Source organism: Chamaea fasciata, unplaced genomic scaffold (assembly GCF_029207755.1).
Source record: "Chamaea fasciata isolate MVZ Bird 193981 ecotype frontalis unplaced genomic scaffold, bChaFas1.0.hap1 SCAF_1, whole genome shotgun sequence".
Lineage (NCBI taxonomy): Eukaryota > Metazoa > Chordata > Aves > Passeriformes > Sylviidae > Chamaea > Chamaea fasciata.
Genome location: NW_027094086.1, coordinates 53,457,304 through 53,478,730, shown reverse-complemented (window position 1 = coordinate 53,478,730; position 21,427 = coordinate 53,457,304). Strand labels below are relative to the sequence as shown.

The 21,427-nt window shown below is 43.1% G+C and overlaps 2 protein-coding genes across 7 annotated transcripts in view; both read left to right on the top strand.

Annotated features, from left to right (window-relative positions):
• Positions 1-30: 30 nt before the first annotated feature.
• CEP76 (centrosomal protein 76) lies at positions 31-14,290 on the top strand. 3 transcript variants are annotated; one of them, XM_066183885.1, is made up of 12 exons: positions 31-135; positions 1,476-1,631; positions 1,927-2,008; positions 2,389-2,613; positions 3,126-3,311; positions 5,035-5,132; positions 5,795-5,923; positions 8,628-8,819; positions 10,770-10,936; positions 11,801-12,134; positions 13,252-13,469; positions 13,935-14,290. In XM_066183885.1, the coding sequence occupies exons 1-12, from the start codon at positions 73-75 to the stop codon at positions 14,071-14,073; spliced, it is 1,989 nt and encodes a 662-aa protein (XP_066039982.1). In that variant the 5' UTR covers positions 31-72; the 3' UTR covers positions 14,074-14,290. The 3 variants fall into 3 exon arrangements, with proteins under 3 accessions (XP_066039982.1, XP_066039964.1, XP_066039972.1); XM_066183867.1 differs by having other exon boundaries at positions 55-135; positions 1,476-1,625; XM_066183875.1 differs by lacking the exon at positions 8,628-8,819 and having other exon boundaries at positions 55-135.
• Positions 14,291-16,849: 2,559 nt separating this feature from the next.
• SPIRE1 (spire type actin nucleation factor 1) overlaps positions 16,850-21,427 on the top strand; it is a 128,272-nt gene continuing 123,694 nt past the window's right edge. For all 4 annotated transcript variants that reach the window (XM_066183852.1, XM_066183835.1, XM_066183843.1 and 1 more), the window contains exon 1: positions 16,850-17,213. In XM_066183852.1, coding sequence (XP_066039949.1) covers positions 16,907-17,213 — 307 coding nt within the window. In that variant the 5' untranslated portion in view covers positions 16,850-16,906. The remainder of the gene's footprint in view (positions 17,214-21,427) is intronic.

Below are 21,427 nucleotides of genomic sequence, written 5' to 3'. Positions count from 1 at the left end.
GCCAGGGGGCGGTGGCGACGCTGCCCGCGCTCGCTGCGCGGCGGTTGGGGCTCGTTCCTTGCCGGCTCCGCCATGTCGCTGCCGCCGCAGAAAGCCTCGCAGCTAAAGGAGATCATCCACCAGCAGCTGCTCAAGGTGGGACCGGCGTCGCGGGCCGGCGCCGGAGAGACTTCCCCTGGCCCTCAGGGGGTTGTGCCGGCCCCGGTGCCGGCACAGAGTGTCACCCCGGCTGTCACCCCGCCGCGGGCGGCGGCAGCGCCCACTGAGGCGGTGGCGGCGCGCGCCCGCTCCGGCGCCCCGCTTTGTTTTCACTACTTGGGTCGCTGCAGGTGGTTTCCAGGCGCCGCTTTCTCGTCTTCTTGTTCTTTTTTTGAGCGAGGGTCTTGAACTGATACGTAAGCAGGCTGTAACTCCTCTATCGCTCGTTAGTGCAGCGGTGAATCTTCCCGCCTGTCACACGGGAGAACGGGGTTCTTGGAGCCAGTCCAGTGGAGGCCAGCGAGATGATTAGAGGGAAAGGAGCACCTCTGCTTCGAGGAGACTCTGAGAGAACTGGGATTGTGCAGCCTGGAGAAGACAAGGCTCAGTGGAGACTTTATAGCAGCCTTCCAATACCTGAAGGGAGCCTGCAGGAAAGAAGGAGACAGACTTTTTACCAGAGCGTGTAGTGACAGGACAAGGGGAGATGGATTCAAATTGAAAGAGAGCAGGTTTATATTAGATGTTAGGAAGAATTTTTCACTGTGATGGGTGCTGAGGGATTGGAACGAGTTGCCCAGAGAAGTTGTGGATGCCCCATCCTTGGAAGTGTTCAAGGCCAGGCTGGGTGGAGCTCGGAGTGATGGGGTCTAGTGGAAGGTGTCCCTGCCCATGGCAGGGGCTTTGGAATGAGATGATCTTTAAGGTGTTTCCCAACAAGATCATTCTGTGATTCTATTTCGGGTCCCGGTGGCTGTGTCCTTAACATCCTTCCAGTGTGAGAATCAGCTCTATAAATCCATCTTCTTTCACAGCTCAGATGATGTGCAGACATTCTTAGACTTCCCTTTGAGAACAGGGGAAGCTTGCAAGGGAGATCTACTACTTTGTGCCTTACCTATATAAAAGCGTGTTTTTTCCTCTAACGAATAAATAAGTATTTTATTAAGCTTGAATTTTGAGGGAGATGAGAAATTAGAATAGTTACCATTTTGTAACTGATGGATTTGCAGACCTTTTTGTAAGGAGGGAAGTTCAAGATGGGTTGCTGTCAAAGAGCAGTGAAAATGCCTCGGTTTTGTATGCTTGTAAATTTTTTTACTGGGAGAGCTGCTTCTGTAAGTGGCTCGTTTGGTTAGTTCTCAAAAGATCAATATTTTGGTGTAGATTTCTGTGTTCCTAGGAAAACACCCTTAGCCTTACAAACTTAATTGGTAAGTTGTACCTGCTCCTGTACAGAGAGCTGGTGTTTGCAACACATATTGATTATCTTTCAGATGGATGTCCATGGGAGGATACGAGAAGTTCTTGCTGAGACTATCCGAGAAGAGCTGGCACCTGAGCATCAGCAGTTGTCCACGGAAGATCTGATAAAAGCACTAAGACAGAGGGGGATCATTGATGATGTTATGAAGGAACTTAAATTTGTAAGTGTAAGTACCTTTTGAAGAGGGGAAGTATTTCTGCTTGTTCCTCTTACTGTTGCGGTGTTTTGACAAAGTGAAACGATGCTGCTTCTGGGGGTTCGTAAGGACGTTACTGATTTGAGACATGATAGGAGTAGAGGAGATTAATGCATATGCTGAAAATATTTGTTCAGTTTTAGAAGGGAGCATACCTAAGGAATGACATTCAGATGAAATGGAGGATTCTTTAATTTTTAGACGACTGTGGTAAGAGCACTGCTGCATCCCTTGACTCCTTAAAAACTCTTAATTGTAATTCCAGGACATGAACGAAACGGACAGGACTTCAGCTCCCAAACCATCAACACATTTTGTCGAAAGAGAACCACCAGTTCTGAAAAAAAGTATGTTTCTTGTTTATTTAAATGTTTAATGATCATAGTTTTGAAAGAAATTTGGAGTCTATGATTTTTGTGCTCTGAATTAGTAATCCAGTATGAACTGGCATGTAGGTTGATGTTTCCTCTGCTTATTCACAGGGAGTAAACTCAAGTAAGCAGCAGCAGCAGCAATCAGTGTTGCATTAAATATGATTTATTATTATTATTTCATTGACTTTACACTAAGATAACTTCCATATATTTAAAAATCACTTTCTTCTATGCACGTGTTTCAAAGAAGTTTCTTTTTTTTGCTAGTCTCCTGTTAGTTAGCTGATATTTAACAAATTAAGCTTTCTAAGATCTGTTTGTAGTCTCTTCATTTTTATTGCTACGCTTTACAGCTAACATTGACCCAACACGGAGGTATCTTTACCTTCAGGTTTTGGGTGGAAAAGCTTTTCTGGAACATCTTCAGGAACCAGAGCCTCTGCCTGGCCAGATCTGTTCTACCTTCACTCTGTGTTTACATTTTCGAAACCAGCGCTTCCGTTCCAAGCCTGTGCCCTGTGCCTGTGAGCCAGATTTTCAGGATGGTTTTCTACTTGAAATACACAAAGATAGCCTCGGTAAGGGATAGTGTGGCTTTAAAGCTGATGCTGTTGGGATGTTTTCTGACCTAAGAGTTATTGTGAAATACGTTTGATATTATTTAGTGGATTTCTTTCCTGTTTTTTGTCATGTTTTCCTGAGGAAACTGATTACTGTATGGGGTTATGCCACCTGTAGATCTTTTTCTGCTCTTCTTCTTTTCCTTCTTTTTCACTCTAAAATAACTTGACATTGACCAACTTTATCCATTCTTAAATGTTAATTCCATTTTAATTTTTTGTGTATCTGAACTAGTTGCATAGCAGTGCTCAACTACAAAAATCATTTTATCTTCTCTGTAATCTCTGTCTAGCTCTGTCCTAAAATGAATATTGTTTTAGAGATGGGACCATTGCTTACACTTCTGGACTCAAGATCTTTCTTTATGCTTATTACAAACACTGCATTTTGTTGCATACTGTTTTAAAATTCTGAGGAGAACTTGGGATGATAACATTCTTGCTGTCTTATTTTGGTTTAATAATGGCAGGTGACGGAAGTAAGATGGTGGATGCAACCACTATGTTGTCTATATGTGACCCAGTGCATATGGTTCTGATCAAAACAGACACATTTGGTGAGACCACACTGGTAGCATCCTATTTCTTGGAGTGGAGGTCTGTCTTGGCTGCAGAGAACGGCATAACAAATGTTGCTGTGGAACTCCTGGGTGTAGGTATGGATAAAAAATAAGCATGTTATGATGACTTACAATAATGGGTACTTAGCTTGCTTACAAGCTTAAAGTAGTATTTTTGGTCTAGTTCATTTTTTTCTTCAATTCAGAAGTAACTGTGTAGTATCCTTAGAAAATGCCTAGCAGACTTAATGGTCAGATTTTTCTGTTACCAAGCTGCTAAAAATGAGTATTCCAGATCCCATGTAAAAATGGTCTTCCTGTCTGGGAATTCCCACTGTTGATTATCTGCAATAACTGTTCAAGTTATCAGAATCAAACCAACCAAACAAAAATCCAGTAGATCATCTTCAGGAATATGTATGATCAGTGCACTGGGGAGTAAGATCCAGCTTGTGTGCCTTTCATAGCAAACTAACAATTGCTGAAGAAAGGTATCTCTGCTCTGCTCCCATTTATCCCAGTAGCTGGAAGTGTGTTTTCTGAACGGCTTGGTTTAGGTGCTTAGCAGCTAGTCCATGAGTGTGTTTTGTGTCTCACTTGTCCCCAGTCCTCAGGAGTTCCAACTCAAGTTTTTAGGATATGATTTAGTGACTAAAGACTAGGTCTCTCATGACTTCCTACAAGACTTTTTACAAGAGCAGGTAATGATAGGACCAGGGGGGATGGATTCAAACTGAATCAGAGTAGATTTAGATTAGATATTAGGAAGAAATTCTTTCCTGTGAGGGAGGTGGGACACTGGAACAGGTTGCCCAGAGAACTGTGGATGCCTCATCCTGAGCAGTGGTCAAGGCCAGGTTGGATGGAGCTCTGAGCAATGGGATTTTGTGGAAGGTGTCCCTGCCCATGGCAGGGGGATTGGAATGAGGTGGTCTCTAAGATCCCATCCAACCCAGGCCATTCTGATTTTAATTTTCTATAATGACTTGGAAATGCATAGCAAATAAGTTGAGTTTAATTCTCAGATGGAGCAAGTTAAATTGAATTCTCATTAGCTTTTTTCCAAGCAATAAAGTATCAATCCAATAAATCCAGTGCTTCTTCTTCTCTTCAAAATCCTGTCAATGTACAAAATGCATCAAGAGTATCAAAGGATGCTGCCATGTCAGATGAACAGATAAACTGTTACGTGAGGCTTCCATTGCTTGTATTGCTTATGGACCCATCTGTAATCTGTTTTGTAATGCTTATTGTTGTTTATGTAATTTAAAAATTCCAGCATTAGGCAATAATATTAAGCTGAGGGGGGGTTGTTGTTCATTTGTTTGTTGTTTTGGGGAGTTTTTAAAGTTGATTAATCTCTTTGTATGACAGCCAGGGTCCTTCATAATGAACTGTGTCCTGAGGAAGATGAACTTCACTTATTTCCAACTATATAAGTTTCAGCTAGTTGTGTAATCAGTAGGAATAGGCACATTTACAGTATGTGATTGACTTGATTTTAGATGCCTGTTCTAGACATTTCCAGAATATCATTCACTCATATGTCCCAGTACTGGCTGCAAATAGGGGCTTGGATAATTATCTTGATGTAGACACCTGTGCTTTTTTTTTCATTATATTATGCTTTCTTACAGCCTCATTTGAGTTTGAAATTTAAATAAAAATTCTTACTTTGCCTATGTTTAAAGAAGTTTAGTTACTTTTTGTGATTATATAGGGATAACATACATATTTTAATGGTTTTCCCCTGCCTGGCTGAAATAATCTAAGCAAAGTGAATACGAGAGAGCTGATGAAAATTTATTTTGTTTCAAAGGTACAGAATCAAAGGTTTCTGTTGGTGTTTTAAACATCAGACTGGAAATGTATCCACAGCTTAATAAGACACTTTCTTCAGAAATAACTAGTACTCAAGTAAGTAATTTCTGGGAGGGCTGACTTTTTCTTTTGTTGTTGCTGGGGAAGCTCAGTATAGAATTGTAGATGTTGAGGACTGGAGGGTGTTTGAATTTTTAATACTTCTTCTTTTTTATTAAATTTAAATACAATTACCTTTTTTAAACTACATTGTCTATACTGAACGTTATTCAAAATATTACTGTCATAGGTTTTTCTAGTTACTTGTATAAAAACATCTGAAGAAAAAAGGAAGATGCAATATATCTAATTTTCTTCAGGTAGTATATATGTTTTCTTGCTCTTTCCCATGTGAAACAGTAATTTCAAGTTAGCTATTCTGCTTGGAAAGCCAGTAAATGTTGGCCTGAAGGTGCATGCAGATATTCTCCTGCACGTTAAAATCCGAGCAATCCTTCTGTGCAGAAATGCATTACTTAAAATGAACAGTACTTCAGTCAAGCTAATATGTGAATCTACAAACAAGAAATACAACTTGAAGTTTTTCTTAATTGGATTTCCATTTAAAGATACTATGGATTTGCACGACACACTTAAAATGTTAAACTTTATTTTACATATGCAAGGATGTGATGTTCATGTACTTACTGATTATGGCTTTTTTTTCTCCTGTTTGGAATTAGCATGTGTAGGATTGGTTTTGTTTTTCCTACCTACAGTTCACTTTGGAGCGTCAGAAAACAGCAGAAAAAGAACGTTTATTTCTTGTGTATGCCAAGCAGTGGTGGAGGGAATACCTGCAGATCAGGCCCACCCACAACGCAAGGCTGGTAAAGATCTTTGCACAGGTATGTAAATTTCACAAAGAGACCAATCCTTTTTTTAAGTTACCTTTTTTATTTTGTTTTGAACTTTATGTCTGTGTGGAATCTGTATAGATTTATGATTTGCTTATGTTCAGGTCAGGGCTAAATGTGGTGTGTCATGCAAAAAATTAAATTTGTAAGGACTGAACTTCTGTTTGTCTATTGAAGCTTAATAGAGCAATGCAGACAGGAGGGTTGCTCTGACTACCTCTGATGTACCAAGTGAAAAAGCCTGCTTAGTCTTGTCCTTGAATACTCACAAATGGCAGAGACTTAGGTGATCTGTACAAACTGTTTCAGATAAGTTTTGTACCAGACAAAATACTTACAAAAAATGGACTTTCTAGATCGATTAGAACAGATCCTCAAGATATTTGAACTCTGTGATGTCTGCAATGCAGTGTCTCTGGTTTATGTAACACAATAACTACAGTCATAATTACTGGAGTCTGATCAATTACTGTATCAGTTGCTCCTCAGTAAAAGGAATGGTATGATCCTTGCATTTTTCATGCTATGAATTTACCCTGCAGAGTATCAATTTTCCTACCACAGTAACTTCCTATCTCAAAGCAGTGTCCTGAAGTGATCTGTGCCTCCTCTTCTGTGAGGCAACAGCTTCCCTTCTGGCTGTGGCCTGAGTGTGCAGGAGTGATGGGAGCTTCCAAATCTCAGCCAGCAGCTGAGCCCCCACCCCGTCACTCTCTCACTTCACATCAGTGGGATGGGGGCAAGAATGAGAAGGGCAAAAGCAAGGAAAAGTTCATGGGTTGAGATTTAGGTGGTTTAATAAAGGAAGAAAGGGAAGGGAAGGGAAGGGAAGGAGAAAGGAAAGGGAGAAGGGAAGGAGAAAGGAAAGGGGAAAGGGAAGGAAAGGAAAGGGGAAAAGGAAGGAAAAGGGGAAGGGAAGGGAAGGGAAGGGAAGGGAAGGGAAGGGAAGGGAAGGGAAGGGAAGGGAAGGGAAGGGAAGGGAAGGGAAGGGAAGGGAAGGGAAGGGAAGGGAAGGGAAGGGAAGGGAAGGGAAGGGAAGGGAAGGGAAGGGAAGGGAAGGGAAGGGAAGGGAAGGGAAGGGAAGGGAAGGGAAGGGAAGGGAAGGGAAGGGAAAGGAAGTGATGCAAGGACAGTCACTCACCCTTTCTCAGAGCATACAAATACCCCAATAGTCTCCAAGCAGGAGCAAGTTTAGGAGAAGTCTGTTCCCCACCTCCGCTGTTTTTATTGCTGAGCACGACCCTATATGGCATAGAATATCTCTTTGGTCAGATCAGGTCAGCTGTCCTGGCTGTGTGCCTTTCCAGCTTTTTGTCCACCCTGAACCTACAACTGTGGTGGCAGAATGAGAAGCAGAGGCAGCCGTATTACTGTACAAGCCCTGCCCAGCAGCAGCTAAAACACTGGTGTGTTCACTGCACTGTTTGGGTCACAAACCCAAAACACAGCACTATCAGGGCTGCTGTGAAGAAAACAAACTCCCTTCCAAATAGAACCAATACAAAGGCTTAAGGGTTTCAGGGCAGGGTATAAAGAGAAACAAATGTATATTTAAATAGGATAGGAACTAGGCCTCTACTAGATTCGTACCTATATAGAGCTTATCTTGAGTCTCCCATTGGCCATAGGAAATCTTAGTAAAACCTTCTGGGTTTATTAGATTAGTGTGATAATTTAGTTACCATCAAGTTTCAGATGAGCAATGCAGAAACAGGCATTGTCTATATACAATATTAAAAAATAAATCTGGCCTGTGGGGTTTTTTAAAATTGCTTTTGAGCTGTGAAATAGTTTTCAACAGGATTCCAGTTAGCCTCAAATAAATGCTGGGTTTTTTTCCCCCGAGTTTGCTGGAAAAGCATGACAAAACCTTAACGGGGACAATATGTGCCTACAGTAAAAATATGAGGCCATAATTTCCTGAAGCTGCAGAGATTCAAAAGGCTTTGATCCCTTTTAAAAATATATGAGCATGAAAGTACTGATTTAGCCCAGTGAGGAACAGAAGACCTCTATGCTTCTGGAAATAGTTTTAATAGATGATAATCATAGAACTTGCCTGCAGCATGTAATGAAACAGACCTTTTAAAAAGTCATCTTTGCGTTTTTACAAGAACTTAGGAATTCTTAGGATTGTTGCTTAATTTAGATCTAGTTACTAGATCTGGCTGCTTAATATATCTAGTTACTTTGTTTTTGAGTAATTTTTATTGCTTGCTGTTATGAAAAGAGGTAGAGTTTTCAAATTCAGAAGCAAATAGACACCTTTTAAACTCTGGAGTCAGTTGCTGAATGTTTAATGCTTTTGAGGGGAAGGTTTTTTTGGAGTCGTTGTGGAATTTGATGTATGAGATTTGTTCTGGCTTGTTTTTATACGTGATGATGGAAATTGATACTGGGTAGAGCATGAACAGTTCCTCACCCATTTGAGAAAATTAATTGCAGCCTGTGCTGTTCCTGGTGTTCAAACATTTAGTCCGGAATGCCCTGTGAGTGCCAGAGCTAGAATGGAATCTGTTGTCTTATCGGTCTTGTGTCCTAACTCTGGGGCTATTTTCGTCTCTTACTGTTTTTGAGCGATACTTATTCCAGTGAGGATACATCCCAGAGGAAAAAAAAAAAGTCTAAGCTAAGATAGATGAACGTTTTGCTAACACTCGAGCGGCTGGCAAATAATCCTGTTTGCCACGTTCAGGACGAGAACGGGGTGAACCGGCCGGTGTGTTCCTACGTGCGGCCGCTGCGGGCGGGGCGGCTGCTGGACACGCCGCGGCAGGCGGCGCGCTTCGTCAGCGTGCTCGGCCACGAGAGGGCGCCCGTCATCGGCGGCGGCGGCGGCAAGCAGGAGCAGTGGTGCACCCTCCTCGCCTTCCTCTGCAGGAACAAGGTGCGTGGCGCTGCCCCTCCTGGGGCGCTGCCCCTCGGGTACGTGTCCTGTCCTGAGCCGAGTCGGGAGTTAAAAACAGGCTGCAAATAAAATCGGATTCGGAAGGTTCCCTTACAGTCGTGTTTGAGGTGTTTTTAAAGAGAAGCAGGTGCTAAATAGTAGACAAGTAGGCTTTGGAGCAGTCTTCCTTTACTGCTGTAGTCGGGGTCCGTTTGTCAGTGCATCTCTTTGACACTGAATTGGCTTTTCTTGCCTTGCGTTTCTAAGAACACATGTTATCATGCAGTGAATCCCTCCTACTGTGCAGGACACTAGTTAAAATTCTGGACTGAGCCAGGAAGAGCAGGAAAAGTCTCTTTAGTCTCTGGTCTCTTTTGCTGTTTTGGGTGGGGGATTTTTTTGGTTTTGATTTCTTTTTTGTTCTTGTATTGTTTTGGTTTTTTTTTAATAAATGGGCTGAAATGTACTGACAGTTTCCATGTTCCATTTTTGCAAGATAGGAATTTTCACTAGACATTTCAGCCTAGTTCTTGGTGGTCTGTCGTTTATATCATGACTAATAAGCAAAACAAATTGTAACTGGTTCTGGTTTATAGCTCTTCTGTTTTACTGAGCAGAAGTAACAGTGATCACTTCTGATACCTCTTTGGAGTGGTCAGTGCTTTTCAGAGATACTTCTGCCTTCAAAAATAGCATCATTGGTGTGTTTGTATTTAAAACATGTGTTCTGGGCAGCAGGACCTGTATCCCAGATTTTAGACCTGCCTCCAAGACCACATGGAACAGACACAGGTTGTTTTCTCTGAATATCAGATAATGCATAGGTGCCAAATAAAGGCAGCTCGGGCTCCCCACCGGGTTTCAGATGGACATGACAGTAGGGCCTTTGAGGACTGCTGTGTTTGGAGACACAGAGAAAGGTGTTTCTTCAAGGCAGAAGTGGAAAGCTGTATGGAAAATAACTGAATTTAACTCCTGAGACACCAGCTGGATCATCATTTTTCTTGTGGAAAGTGGTACAGTGTTATTAAAATAACACAGGTTCACTACCAGCTTCTTTAAACCTACTTTTCTGCATATTTCCCTTTTATGCTGTGGTAGGGCAAGATTGTGTTGTCTCAATACCTCCCAAGAACACTGAATTTTACATTTTCAACATTCTGAATAGTTATTTGACTGAAGAGCCTTACTGTTCTGCTTCTGAATGCTGTACTTTGTGTTATGAAGCCTTCATTGTTTAAGCAATTTTTGTTCTTACTTTACAGCTAACATTTGTAAAGAACTCAAGAGACAAAGGGTGTTAGAGATTGCATTTGGAAATTTTTTTCTGTGAATTATCAGTGGTAGTAATGTGTTCATGAGATAAATGTTTTTCTGACTAAAGGAAAAAACAGCTGCACTTGAGTCCCAGCTGTTTTACAGTTAGATCTATGGGGGACCTTGTTTTATCTTTTTCCAATTTCTGACCTTTGACAGCACATTCAAGTAAGTGAAATACCAGTAGAATTACATTTTATTAAGTGAAAATTTTTTTTGATTGTGTGAAAATACTGCGTAATTTCTAGTCTTGCCTCAGATGTTTGCCTTATATATATATTTGCATTTAATTAGAACATTGCTTTTGTTGTTGCTGGTCAATAGATTCTGGCTTTGAGTTACTTGGAAGTATCTGTATAATCATAAGAAATGTTTCCCAGTGTTAATCATACACTATACTTGAACAAACTATATCAACAGTCTACTATTAGAACATGCATTTTTAACTCATTTATTCTATTACAGAAAACTAAAACTTGTCTAGTATAAATGGTGAAATCCTGACTCTTGATACATGCTTTAGATAAATAGGAGAGTAACTGACTTGTTAAATGGTGCTTTGAGAAATAGCAGTATTTTCTTTCTTTAAAGTTTTATTATTAATAATAATATTTATTAATATTTACTGTCTAGGGTGACTGTGAAGACCATGCTAACCTTCTGTGCAGTCTTCTTCTTGGGTTTGGATTGGAAGCCTTTGTGTGTGTTGGAACAAAAGCAAAAGGAGTCCCCCATACTTGGGTAATGACTTGTGGATCTGATGAAACAATTACTTTTTGGGAGAGCTTAACAGGACATAGGTGAGTAAAAAGAATATAAGAAAACAGAACAGTATACATTGAGGTTTGTGTAGAATATTTTTGCTGTTGTGTTTTTTTTTTTCTTTAATCTTCATACCCAGTCGTATAATTTAGGTGATGTTTGTCTTTGAATCTCTTTTCTGTCTACTGCTTTTGCTTGGAAAATAACTGACTCAGCGTGATGGGAGGTATTTCATCAGTTTGTAATATATCAGTGTCTTTAATACTGTATGGTAACTGTTTTGTGTCTTATGGCAGCTGGTTGCCATCATTTGCAAAGGAGATGAGATCTGACATGATTGTTTAGGAACTCATATTTTTTGCTTGATTTCATCAGTGAAATCAGTGTTGCATTACTTTTTTCCCCCTGCAGAAATCTCTCTAAGTTCTCTGAGATTTTCTCTTTGTTTGAGTCATTTGAGCAGGGCACGTGTAGCTGTTTGGTGTACTAAAGCTTCTGGAACATGCTGTTTCCAGTGTTTAAAACAAGCAATTCTGTTTTGCCATAGTTTGTGTGGATCCTGTGATTAGCATTTGCAGGTGTATTTCTCCAAATGTGATGAATAGCAGGGAAACTGTGTGGGCATGTTCTTATAGTTGCAAAAATTAACTGCTTGATTAAGCAGCTTATTTTTCTATATTTAAAGACTAAAAATGATGTATTATTTGATTGTATATTATGCCTCCAAAGCATGTACAAATTCATTCCTGTAAACAAATGAATGCCATTTTGGGGGGGAAAAACTGATGACAAACTTGGCTTGTATTTTTTAAAGGAAAACTGGCTATATCTGTCCCATCTAGATATTTTTACCTTGCCTTGAAATAAGTTGTATTAATAAGAAATGGAATCTTTTTGACTAGGTACCTCCACAGACCTATCAACCCTGATGACCCTCCCCTAGCTGAACAACCCAAGCCACTGTATCCGTATCGCACAATAGGTTGTATCTTCAACCATCAGAAGTTCTTTGGGAATTGTCAGCCCTCTGATGCCGTGGATGTGTGTGTGTTTGACCTGCATGATGAATCCAAATGGAAGCCCATGAGTGGAGAAGCAATAAAATCTGTATGTCCTCCTGGATCAACATCTTCAGTTCCCCCTTTTCCTCCTCTGTGTGCTTCTACAATAGATGCTGCTGTAACAAGCAACGAGATAGAAGTTCAGCTGAGGATACTGGTCTCTGAACAGAGAAAGGTGAGGAAGATTGGCAGTGATCTGTCATGGTAATAGAGGTTCGTGTGTTAATTGTATACTTGTTTTGGATAGCCATTTGTTAGTTCACATACTTGTGTCTTTGCAATTTGTTTTCCATCAGCTTTTGCAGAAATGTGATACGGGAAAAGTGAAACAATGGAAAAAAAACTTTGGGAGGACTATTATGAGCTGGTTTAGACATCATACTTACCATTATTTGCAGTGTAGCCTCATGTGTTGTTAGTGATTGGTTTTGCTAGTCCAGCATGAATGTTTCTGGCTCCTAGATAAAAGCGGGCTTTCAGCTTTCACGATCTTACTCTGACTTCTTTACAAAATCAGGGATATCTTTGGAAGTTACTTTTGTCCTTTACCAGGGTTTTTCAAGGCATAATGTGCCAGAAATGATACTCCCTGTGCTGGACATGAAGGCAATGATATTTTAAGTCCCTGTTAGCTTATGTCTGTTTTTAATGAGGGTTTTTGATAGTTTCTGTTTTATCTCCCCACACGATGCTCAACCTTTAGGGTGGCAAAGTAATTCTCAGAGTATGAATCTCATGCAGTGTTGAATACATACATGGTAGATTTTTCTACTTCCTTGCATTTGGGATGCTGGGTGGAAGGTGCAGGTATGTGGTGGGAAGGTGGATGATAGAAAGAAGGTTGCCTTTGTGTTTCGGGAAGCTGTTGTGCATCATTTTTTCCAAAGGAGTTTTCCATGAGACATTTGAAAAAATGTCAGGTGAATATTAGTTAATCTTTTCCATATTTTTTCTGTGTATTTATACATATCTTCTTATATTTCATGCAGAGATACTGTAGCTGAAACATCTGGTTTCAGCTCTGCTTGGCCTTATGTTTTAGTCTAATAGTTTAACTTCATTCCTTGATAAACGTTTGATACTTGTGGTGTCACTTGCTTCTCATGGTGGTGTTTGCTTCTCCTGGTTGGTGTGTGAATCAATACACAAATCCCACTGCTTCATGAGTTCACTGCCATTAGCTACCAATATAAAGATTCTGGGATTTATTTGAATCTATACAGTAGGTGAGTTTAGGCATATCCTGATGTACCTTCTGCACAGTTGTCATGATCCTGTGACTTGCCTCCCAGGATCTTGGCCTTTCTACTGTTTGGGATGACCAGCTCTCCTATCTGCTGTCACCAGCATTAGCAGCCTATGAGCTCGAACGCACAACAGGTGTTTCTGCAGGAAATGAGGAGTTTCAGGATGCTGTAAGGAGAGCAGTACCTGATGGTCACACCTTCAAAGGGTTTCCCATCCATTTTGTGCACAGAAATGCCAGGAGAGCATTTGCCACGTGTCTTCGGTAAGTCTTGAATGTAAAGATATAGGTGTACGTTAAAACTAAATTGTAATCCTTAATTGCTAATTGCAACTCATTTTTTTAATAATGAATGTTAAAGAAAATGAATTTCCTTAGGTTAGAACTGGAGGAAGAGTTGTGTGGTGTGTGTAATGGATCATGGGGTACAGAGCTTTTAGGTTACATTGGTGATTCAGTGGTGATAGACTTCCTGTGTATTAAATTGAAGAACAAGGAGTTACTTTAATTTCTCCGCACTTGTTAAAAATGATCAGAGGTTGTGTCAGTTTCCTCCAAGGTAGCAGCCCTTGCACTATAGAATGATATTATTATTTGCAATGACAGACTCATGATATTCATTGTTACTTAAATGCTAGTCACACTTTTAAAAAATTGCACTATGTAATTAAAAGTTTTGACAATATCTTAGGATTGCCTGTTACTCCTGTGTTTCTTTTTGTCATCTAGGTCTCCTTTTTGTGAAGAAATAATCTGTTGTAGGGGAGACCAAGTGCGGCTTGCAGTCCGTGTACGAGTGTTTACGTACCCTGAATCTGCGTGTGCTGTTTGGATCATGTTTGCTTGTAAATACCGCTCTGTCCTTTGAAAAAAACCCAAACTATTCATACCTTTTTAGTGCTGCAAAATAGTGTATGTGGGTGTAAAATGATTCAATTAAAAGCTAACACAGTATTTTATATAAATGCCGCTGATTTTAAACACCATGATGTATGTATTGAAGGGGATTGTGTGCACAGTAATGATTGTATTTATAAAGAGAATTTATTCTTTGTAATAAAAGTTACTTTTTATATTTATAGGAATGTGGGTCAAATTACTAAAATGGGTCCAAAAAATACTGGCTTGTTTTTTTGCACTTCTGAATTGGTTAAAGAGTTTGTTTAGAAGTAGGTCTGCTTTACCTCAGCAGGGTGAGAGACTTTCCTACCTCTCATTTCCCTGTAGTGTACAGGGTATACTTTGTGAGTGACTGAGATCCAGAAATATTGATGTTTAAGCATGTGTCCTTAAGAGAGCAAAATTTCTGCCTCTCGTGGATCTAACAGTAAATTCTACATTCGACTTCTGAGAACAGTTCAGTCAGATAAAGGTAAACTTGTTAATCTGTGAATTTAATAATATATGGATTTATTTTTAAAATATACGTTAAGACTTGGATACCTGGAGATCTATGAATTTAATAATTCATGGATTTATTTTTCTAAATATATATTAAGACTTGGATACCTGAAGATGTGAATAGCAATGATGGGTTAGATAAAGTAGTTAAACCTGATGGATTTTGTCTCTTGTTACGTTCAGAAGTTTCTGAGGTAGAAGTTGTAGCCAGGCCATTTCACTTGACAACCACACATGGTTTTGTCTGATTCTCACCCTCAGATCTGTACTTAATTACCCATCTGTGATTTTGTCTGTCTTAAACCTGTGGGTGATGATTTTGTTAAGTATCTTTATGTCTTTATGCTTTGCAAAATGGCGAGTTGTTTGGCTTACTGAACTTTTCCCTACTGTGCTTCTCAGGTTTTTCCCCATGTGGACCCCAGGCATCTCTTCTTGGAGCTGGAAAATCTGAAACTGTTTGATTTCTTATGTAGAAGCCATTATGTGTCAGTGATAGCCCATGACTACCTCCTGTGGTTGTCTGTGTAAGAAGGAGACAACTCTGCCTGCTGGTGCTGGACCAAAAAAATTACCTGATCCTAAAAAATCTTGCAACACCTACAGCAGGAGTAAATGTTGGCATTATGCATGTACATTTAATCAGCAGTGTGGCAGTGTGACACCATTTTTGTCTTTTTTTTTTGTTGTTGTTCAAGAAGTGTTAAATACTTCTTATGGCAGCACTGAGGTTTTTTAAATTTAGGACTCTAATAGTACATTAGGTACTTACTGGCCCTGCTGCTAACTTTCTAAGTCTGGTTTTGTATTATCTTTCTTCTTATACCTGAAAGATCAAAACGCTCTCGTTTGGCTGTTATACAGCATACAGGACGCTGATAAAAGCTTCACAAGTACAATTTCTCCCCCAATTTCCTTGTATCTAAATGTGGCCTGTAAGCCTGGATCATATTGCATAGTGAGTATTGCCGAGTTTAAGAGCATTATTTAAGTACCAGTTGTATCTTATATGCACCACTGTATGTTACACAAGAGGAAAGAGGGAAAAAGCGGCGTTCAGTAGAAATGGAAGTGAAAAGGGAGCTGGAGGTGGAATGGGAAGAGAGGAGCTGCCTGGTTGGAGCCGGCGGCGGGGGCCCATGCCCAGCTGCGGTACCGCTCCTGTACGGCAGGGGGCACTCCCGGCGCTGTCCCTCAGCCTCCCGGCTCCCAGTGGATCAGGTGCGAACTGGAGATTTTGAGTTTCCTTTCGCATCTGAGAGGTAGAAGACTAAAGAGAGAAACGCCGTGTGTTGGGCGTGAGCTCCAGGTTATTTAGTCTGATGCTTTACTGCGTGAAAATGCTCGTTTGCCTGGGGCGAAGCTGGCATGAAGAAGGGCTGTGCCCTTCTGGTGCCCAGGTGTGTGCAGTCAGCTGGGACGTCAGTTCCCAGCTGCTTGGAAGACGATTCCCTTGTTCCCTTTCCACACTGGGCTGGTTTAACTCTGCTAGCCTCTCTGTGTACCGTGGACGCTTCCAGCCTCGCTGCTGCCGAGGATGGAGTTTTCCCGGAGGAAGTGTTTGCTTTGGGAGGGGAGACCCTGGAATTCAAAGGCACTCGCCCTCCCGCTGTGAAAGCGGGGTCCTGCTAATGCGTTTCGCTGCATCCGTGATGGCGCGGGTTGGTGTCAAGTGTTCAACACTTGGGGCTGCAGGGAGTGTCATCCCCGCGTCCCGCCGGGTGTTATTTGTTTCTGAGGGTGGTGGTTGCCAACCCCCGGCGCAGAAACAGCGGCCCGAGGGCTGTGGGACAAGTGCACCGCGTCTCTCCGTGTCTCCGGCGAAGCGGGAAGCCGAGCGCTCCGACGGGCGGTTGCGGGCGCGGGTTGCCGTGGCAGCGCCGAGTGGATCCCCCCGCCCGCAATGGCGGCCATGCCGGCAGGGGGCGCTGCGGCGGCGGGCGGCGCCGCGCGGCGGGGGCGGGCGAGGACGAGGACGCCATTGCGTTGCTATGAGCTGTCGCTCCCCCTGCGGCGGCGGCGGCGGCAGCGGGCGGACCGGGCGCCGATCCTGTGCCTGCCTTCCTCCTGACTCCTGCTTGTTTCCTGGCTCCTGCTGCCTGCCGCGCGGGCCGGGCTGTCCGTCCGGCGGCCTGGTGGCACTAGCGGGGCGGAGAGGATGAGCACGGCGGGACCGGGCGGCAGCAGCAGCACAAGCAGCAGCAGCAGCAGCAGCATCGGCGCAAGCAGCAGCATCAGCAGCCGCTGCCGCGGCGGCGGGGCCGCTCACTGAGCGAGGAGCACCGCGGCGGACGCCGGGCATGGAGCCCCAGCCCGGCGCCTCCCGCCCGGCCGCCGAGGAGGAGGAGGACGGCGGCGGCGGGTCCGGCCAGCAGCCGGAGGCGCTGTCGCTGGAGGAGATCCTTCGGCTCTACAACCAGCCCATCAACGAGGAGCAGGCGTGGGCCGTGTGTTACCAGTGCTGCGCCTCGCTGCGCGCCCGCGCCCGCCGCGGAGAGACCCCCGCCGCCAGGCTGGGGGCGGCGGCCGCGCACCTCCGCGTCTGGCGGGACGGCGCCGTCACCCTGGAGCAGGACGAGCCCGACCGGCCGCCCCCGCCCGCCGCAGGTAAGGCCGGGGGGCCGCCGCCGGCGCCGACCCCGCGCAACCCTCGGCGGCAGCAGCCGCGGGTCGGGCGCGGGCGGCCGCCCGTCTCCATCAGCCTTTGTCCGGGACGTGACTGTCCTTCCCGCCCGAGGGTCGCGGTGGGCGAGCGCTCGGCTCCTCGGTCGTGCCGGGGGCTGTGGGGGTTTGCGTGTGTGTGTGTGTGTCCCTGCGGCATCTCGGTGTCGGGCGTGGAAAGGTAGAACCCCTCGCCTGGGATGCGATCGCCTGCGTGCGGGCACGGGCAGGCGAATGAGGGTTCGGTGTTTTATAATTGCGTCGTCTCTCCCGGTGCGTAATCAATCCCGTGTCATCCGCACGCCGGGAGCGCCGCTCTTGCGGGCTCCCCGCTCTTTGGGTTCCTCCGGCCGGGCCGCGCATCCCTCAGGGGCTTCCGGAACGGTCTGGCGTCAAAAGGTGCCTATTAGAAATAGATCCATTTAGATGGGTGCTGACACTAAGTAAGTGAGAAAGCCGTGTAGAGGGGCTTAGCACCTACCATCTGCTTCGTTAAAATACCCAGGAAAGCGTATTTTGCATTGGAAGGGGAAATGAGGGCGCATGCCTGTTTCTCAGCCTTTCAAAGCTTCTGATTTTAAATGTGAAAAGCAGTATGTTTTTGTTGCAAGTAAAGCTCGGTCTATTTCTGAAAACAAATCAAAGATGGGCAGCAGAGGGATGTGGTCGGTTATCACATACATGATGGTGTTCCCCAGTATCAGCCTAGCCCATGTTCAGCGTCACAGAATTTTCCGGGAAGACAGAGGCTTCAGCATTTTAAAGTCGTGTGAATCAGAAGGCAGTGGTAAATTCACAAAATGGGATTAATGGAGCCCTCAGCATTTAGAGCACGGATATTATGCCTGGTGTTACGATTTAATGAAGCCTTTTGATACAGTGCCTGTCTGCAAAGTCTTTTGGCAGACACTTGCAGTAATGCAGTTTGGAGCTAGTGGTACATGCAAATACCAAAATATATTTAGTGGAAGAAAGGACATAATTTAGTTCGGCAGTTGTAATGAGTCTAATAATGACTTGCATTTAAATGTGATCTGGTGTGCTTTTAGAATTGTTTTTAAAAACAGGTCTTTGTAATGTTAATTAAATGCCAGACCAACACCCAGAAATTCCAGAAAAATGCGCTCCTGACCAAGGCATCTGCATGTCACAAGCACATTGAAGAGTTCTGTGTTGCATGTCGTGTGCTGCTTTTGCTTGCAAAAGCAGCACACGATGGCATCAAGACTTTTTGAGATGACATCAAGACTTTTTCTTTTCTCTTTCCTATTGCAGGAAATACATTAGTTTAGTATGTATTTCTTTCTTTTGTGGCCTTTTTTCTTGCTATTGGTGGTCTTACTCTCTTTCCTCTTACAGTGTATCATTACTGGCTGTAGGAGAGTGTTGAATATACTTGAATATAAAGTTCAGGCCCCTCACTGACATCCATCATGTTTATTTTAAGCTTTATTGTGAAAATGTTTTAGTCAACATGTGCTACACTGTGTATGTTGCTACCACATCTAAATTTTTGGATGGATGAGATTTTTAAAAAATATTCTAACCCTGTCTATTTTTCATTTTTTTCCTTTTTCACCTTATTAGTGTATGTAATATTTTGTATAGCACCACATATGTATGCTTATATCTTGAGAATCTCTAGAGAGTGTATATATGTATCTAAACAAAGATAACCAGTCTGTTAAGACCTCCCAGGAAAGCAGGAGGCAGGAGCTATCCAAGGGAGAGTACCCCCTCCAGTGCATATAATAGAAAAGGGGAGGCGGGGATTTTTCTGCCAGCTGTCCCTTCCTAGAACATCCTTGGTGAACCCGCTTTTCTATCAGCTGCAGGCCGCTAGGTGCCTGGATTTGAAAAGAAGCAAGATTCCTCTTGGGGTCCTCTCCCTGTCCCTGGCCTTCCTCACACCTAATTTTGAATAGGCTTTGGAAACGGAGGCTGCTCAGCCTCCAAGCTTTCACAATGGATTTTGTGTGTTCTTTGATTTGTGAAACTTGGAGCAGGTTTTCGCTGGAAATTGTTATGTTCCCATCAAAAGTTGGGAATTGACTATACTGAATATTGAGGAGCTAACAGAAGGCTTGCTTCTCGTTGGTATCTTTTGAACTGTTCCTGTTCTTTTCCTTATTGCTCCCTTCATTCTCTTTGGGTGATGATTAATGAGCTTTCTCAGCCAGTTCCAGCTTGAGCCTCTGGAATGGCAATTTGTCTGTAGGCTCCTGTGTTCTCTTTGCACCAGTGAAAGCTTGGGAAGAACCTGGCTCTGTGGCCTGGGGAATAGTACAACGTAACAGGCCCTGAAGCTCTATGGTCGCAGTAATTTGACTTTCAAGATACAAATTAGAGTTCTCTTAGAAAGAAGTACTGATTGTGTAGAAACTGATGGTACTTTTCCAGAGCAGTTTCTTGTGAAAAAGTTTTCCAGTTCATGCTCAATACTTGAAATTCTAAGTAACCATACATAGAAATTGAAGAAAAATGTCCTTGAGATAGGAAAGAGATGAGTTTCACTGATAGTGGGGCAGGAAAATGCCCTTGGAGTTGAATCCCAGTCCTTATACAAAACCAGAGACTCATTTTCAGATCTTTCCAGTTTTATCAGTGTGATCTATTAATATTTCATTATCTTAAAAAAAGTGTAAGGTTTTGATTAAAAATAAGTAGAAAGATGAGGGATGAAAATGCCGCCCAGTTGTTAATTTTCATGTCACCATTGATATCACCTGAATCCCTGACAAGAGGAGGATCCGGAAGGATTCCTGCTAATTGTTTTCCTGCCTTTGTATTTCAGACAATTTAGATCTAAATGCCTGTGTCAGGAGGTTTGTTAGAGCAATAGGGGTTCTGCGGGTTAGCGCGCTCTGAGTTGTAAAGCTGTTTTGTTCCAGCAATACATAAAAAAATGTATAGGTGTAGGTTGGTGCATAGGTTTGGATAACTCATAAGAACATATATTGGCTGTTAGTTTCTGTTCTAGTAAACAACAGAATCCTGTGTGGGCAAATAAAAGAATCCCTGAAGAATGGTGTCTTTGGAGACCGAACATTCGGGCTTTGTCCAGGATTGTGGCGAACGATGTGATCAGTCACGCCTGTCAGTGGGACTCGGGCGAAGTCAGGAGCAAACACAGTTGTGTCACAGAGTTTGCTCTAGAGATGCCCACGAAGGCATATTTTTACAGAGCAGTGCAAACCTTTTTACTTCTCTAGAACCAAAATAAGAAAGAAAGATTTTGCATGAATATGCAAAATTAGTGTTAAGCTCACTGTGGTTGTCTTAGTATGGATCATTGTCTGACATCTAAATACCACAGAAGTGTGGGTTGCTTCGAAATACCCGTGGTGAAATTGGAGATACATTGCAGAATTTATTTTAACTAATGGGTGCTTTAGCAGTCTTTGTTACGTGCAATTTATATGAAAAGAGCTAACGGTGGCATCCAGCAAAGTGCCAGATGAAATAAAAAAATACCTTCTGAATGAGCTAAAACGTTTGGGGTAAACACGTGGTTTGACTCCTCCAAGCTCTCTTCTTACAGAACCACATTTACTCATGTTTTTATAAACTTGAAGCAATAATGAAATGATAGATACAGAAGCAGAAAACCTGCACAAGAGCTGACAGTCAACATCATGCCCGGGATCCAGGGGCACCAGGATACTGTAGGGCTCTGCAGGCTGTTTCATTGGGGGTGTGTCATTGCTGCCAGCTGGATAAGGAGCTCTTGCTTTTCAGCACAGAGGCTGTGCCACCTCCTTCCAAGAGGTGGGAAACAGAACAGTTTTGGGGGTGAGCAGGCTTGGTAAAATAAGGGTTTTCCCTGCGTGTTTTGTTAGTGCCAGATCCCTGGCTTAGCAAAGGCAGCCACCAACTTTGGGCATTGCACTGAGCTCCCGAAGAGGAACAGCCACAAGGATCTCTGAAAGTGGCAAAGAAGGGTATTTCAGACACCGAGTCGGGCTCACTTCCAGCTGTTGACTGATGAGGGCTGGCATGACTGTGGTGCTCCTCGGCCTTCTGTCTCCCTCCCGAGACCCTGAACTGTGGGTAGTGTCAGTGGCCCTTCTTTTGCCTTGTCCTCCAGCCCTAGGAGAGAAAGCACGCAGGGGAATTACTGCTGGTCTTACCAGAAGTAAATACTGTGCAGATTTTTCTCT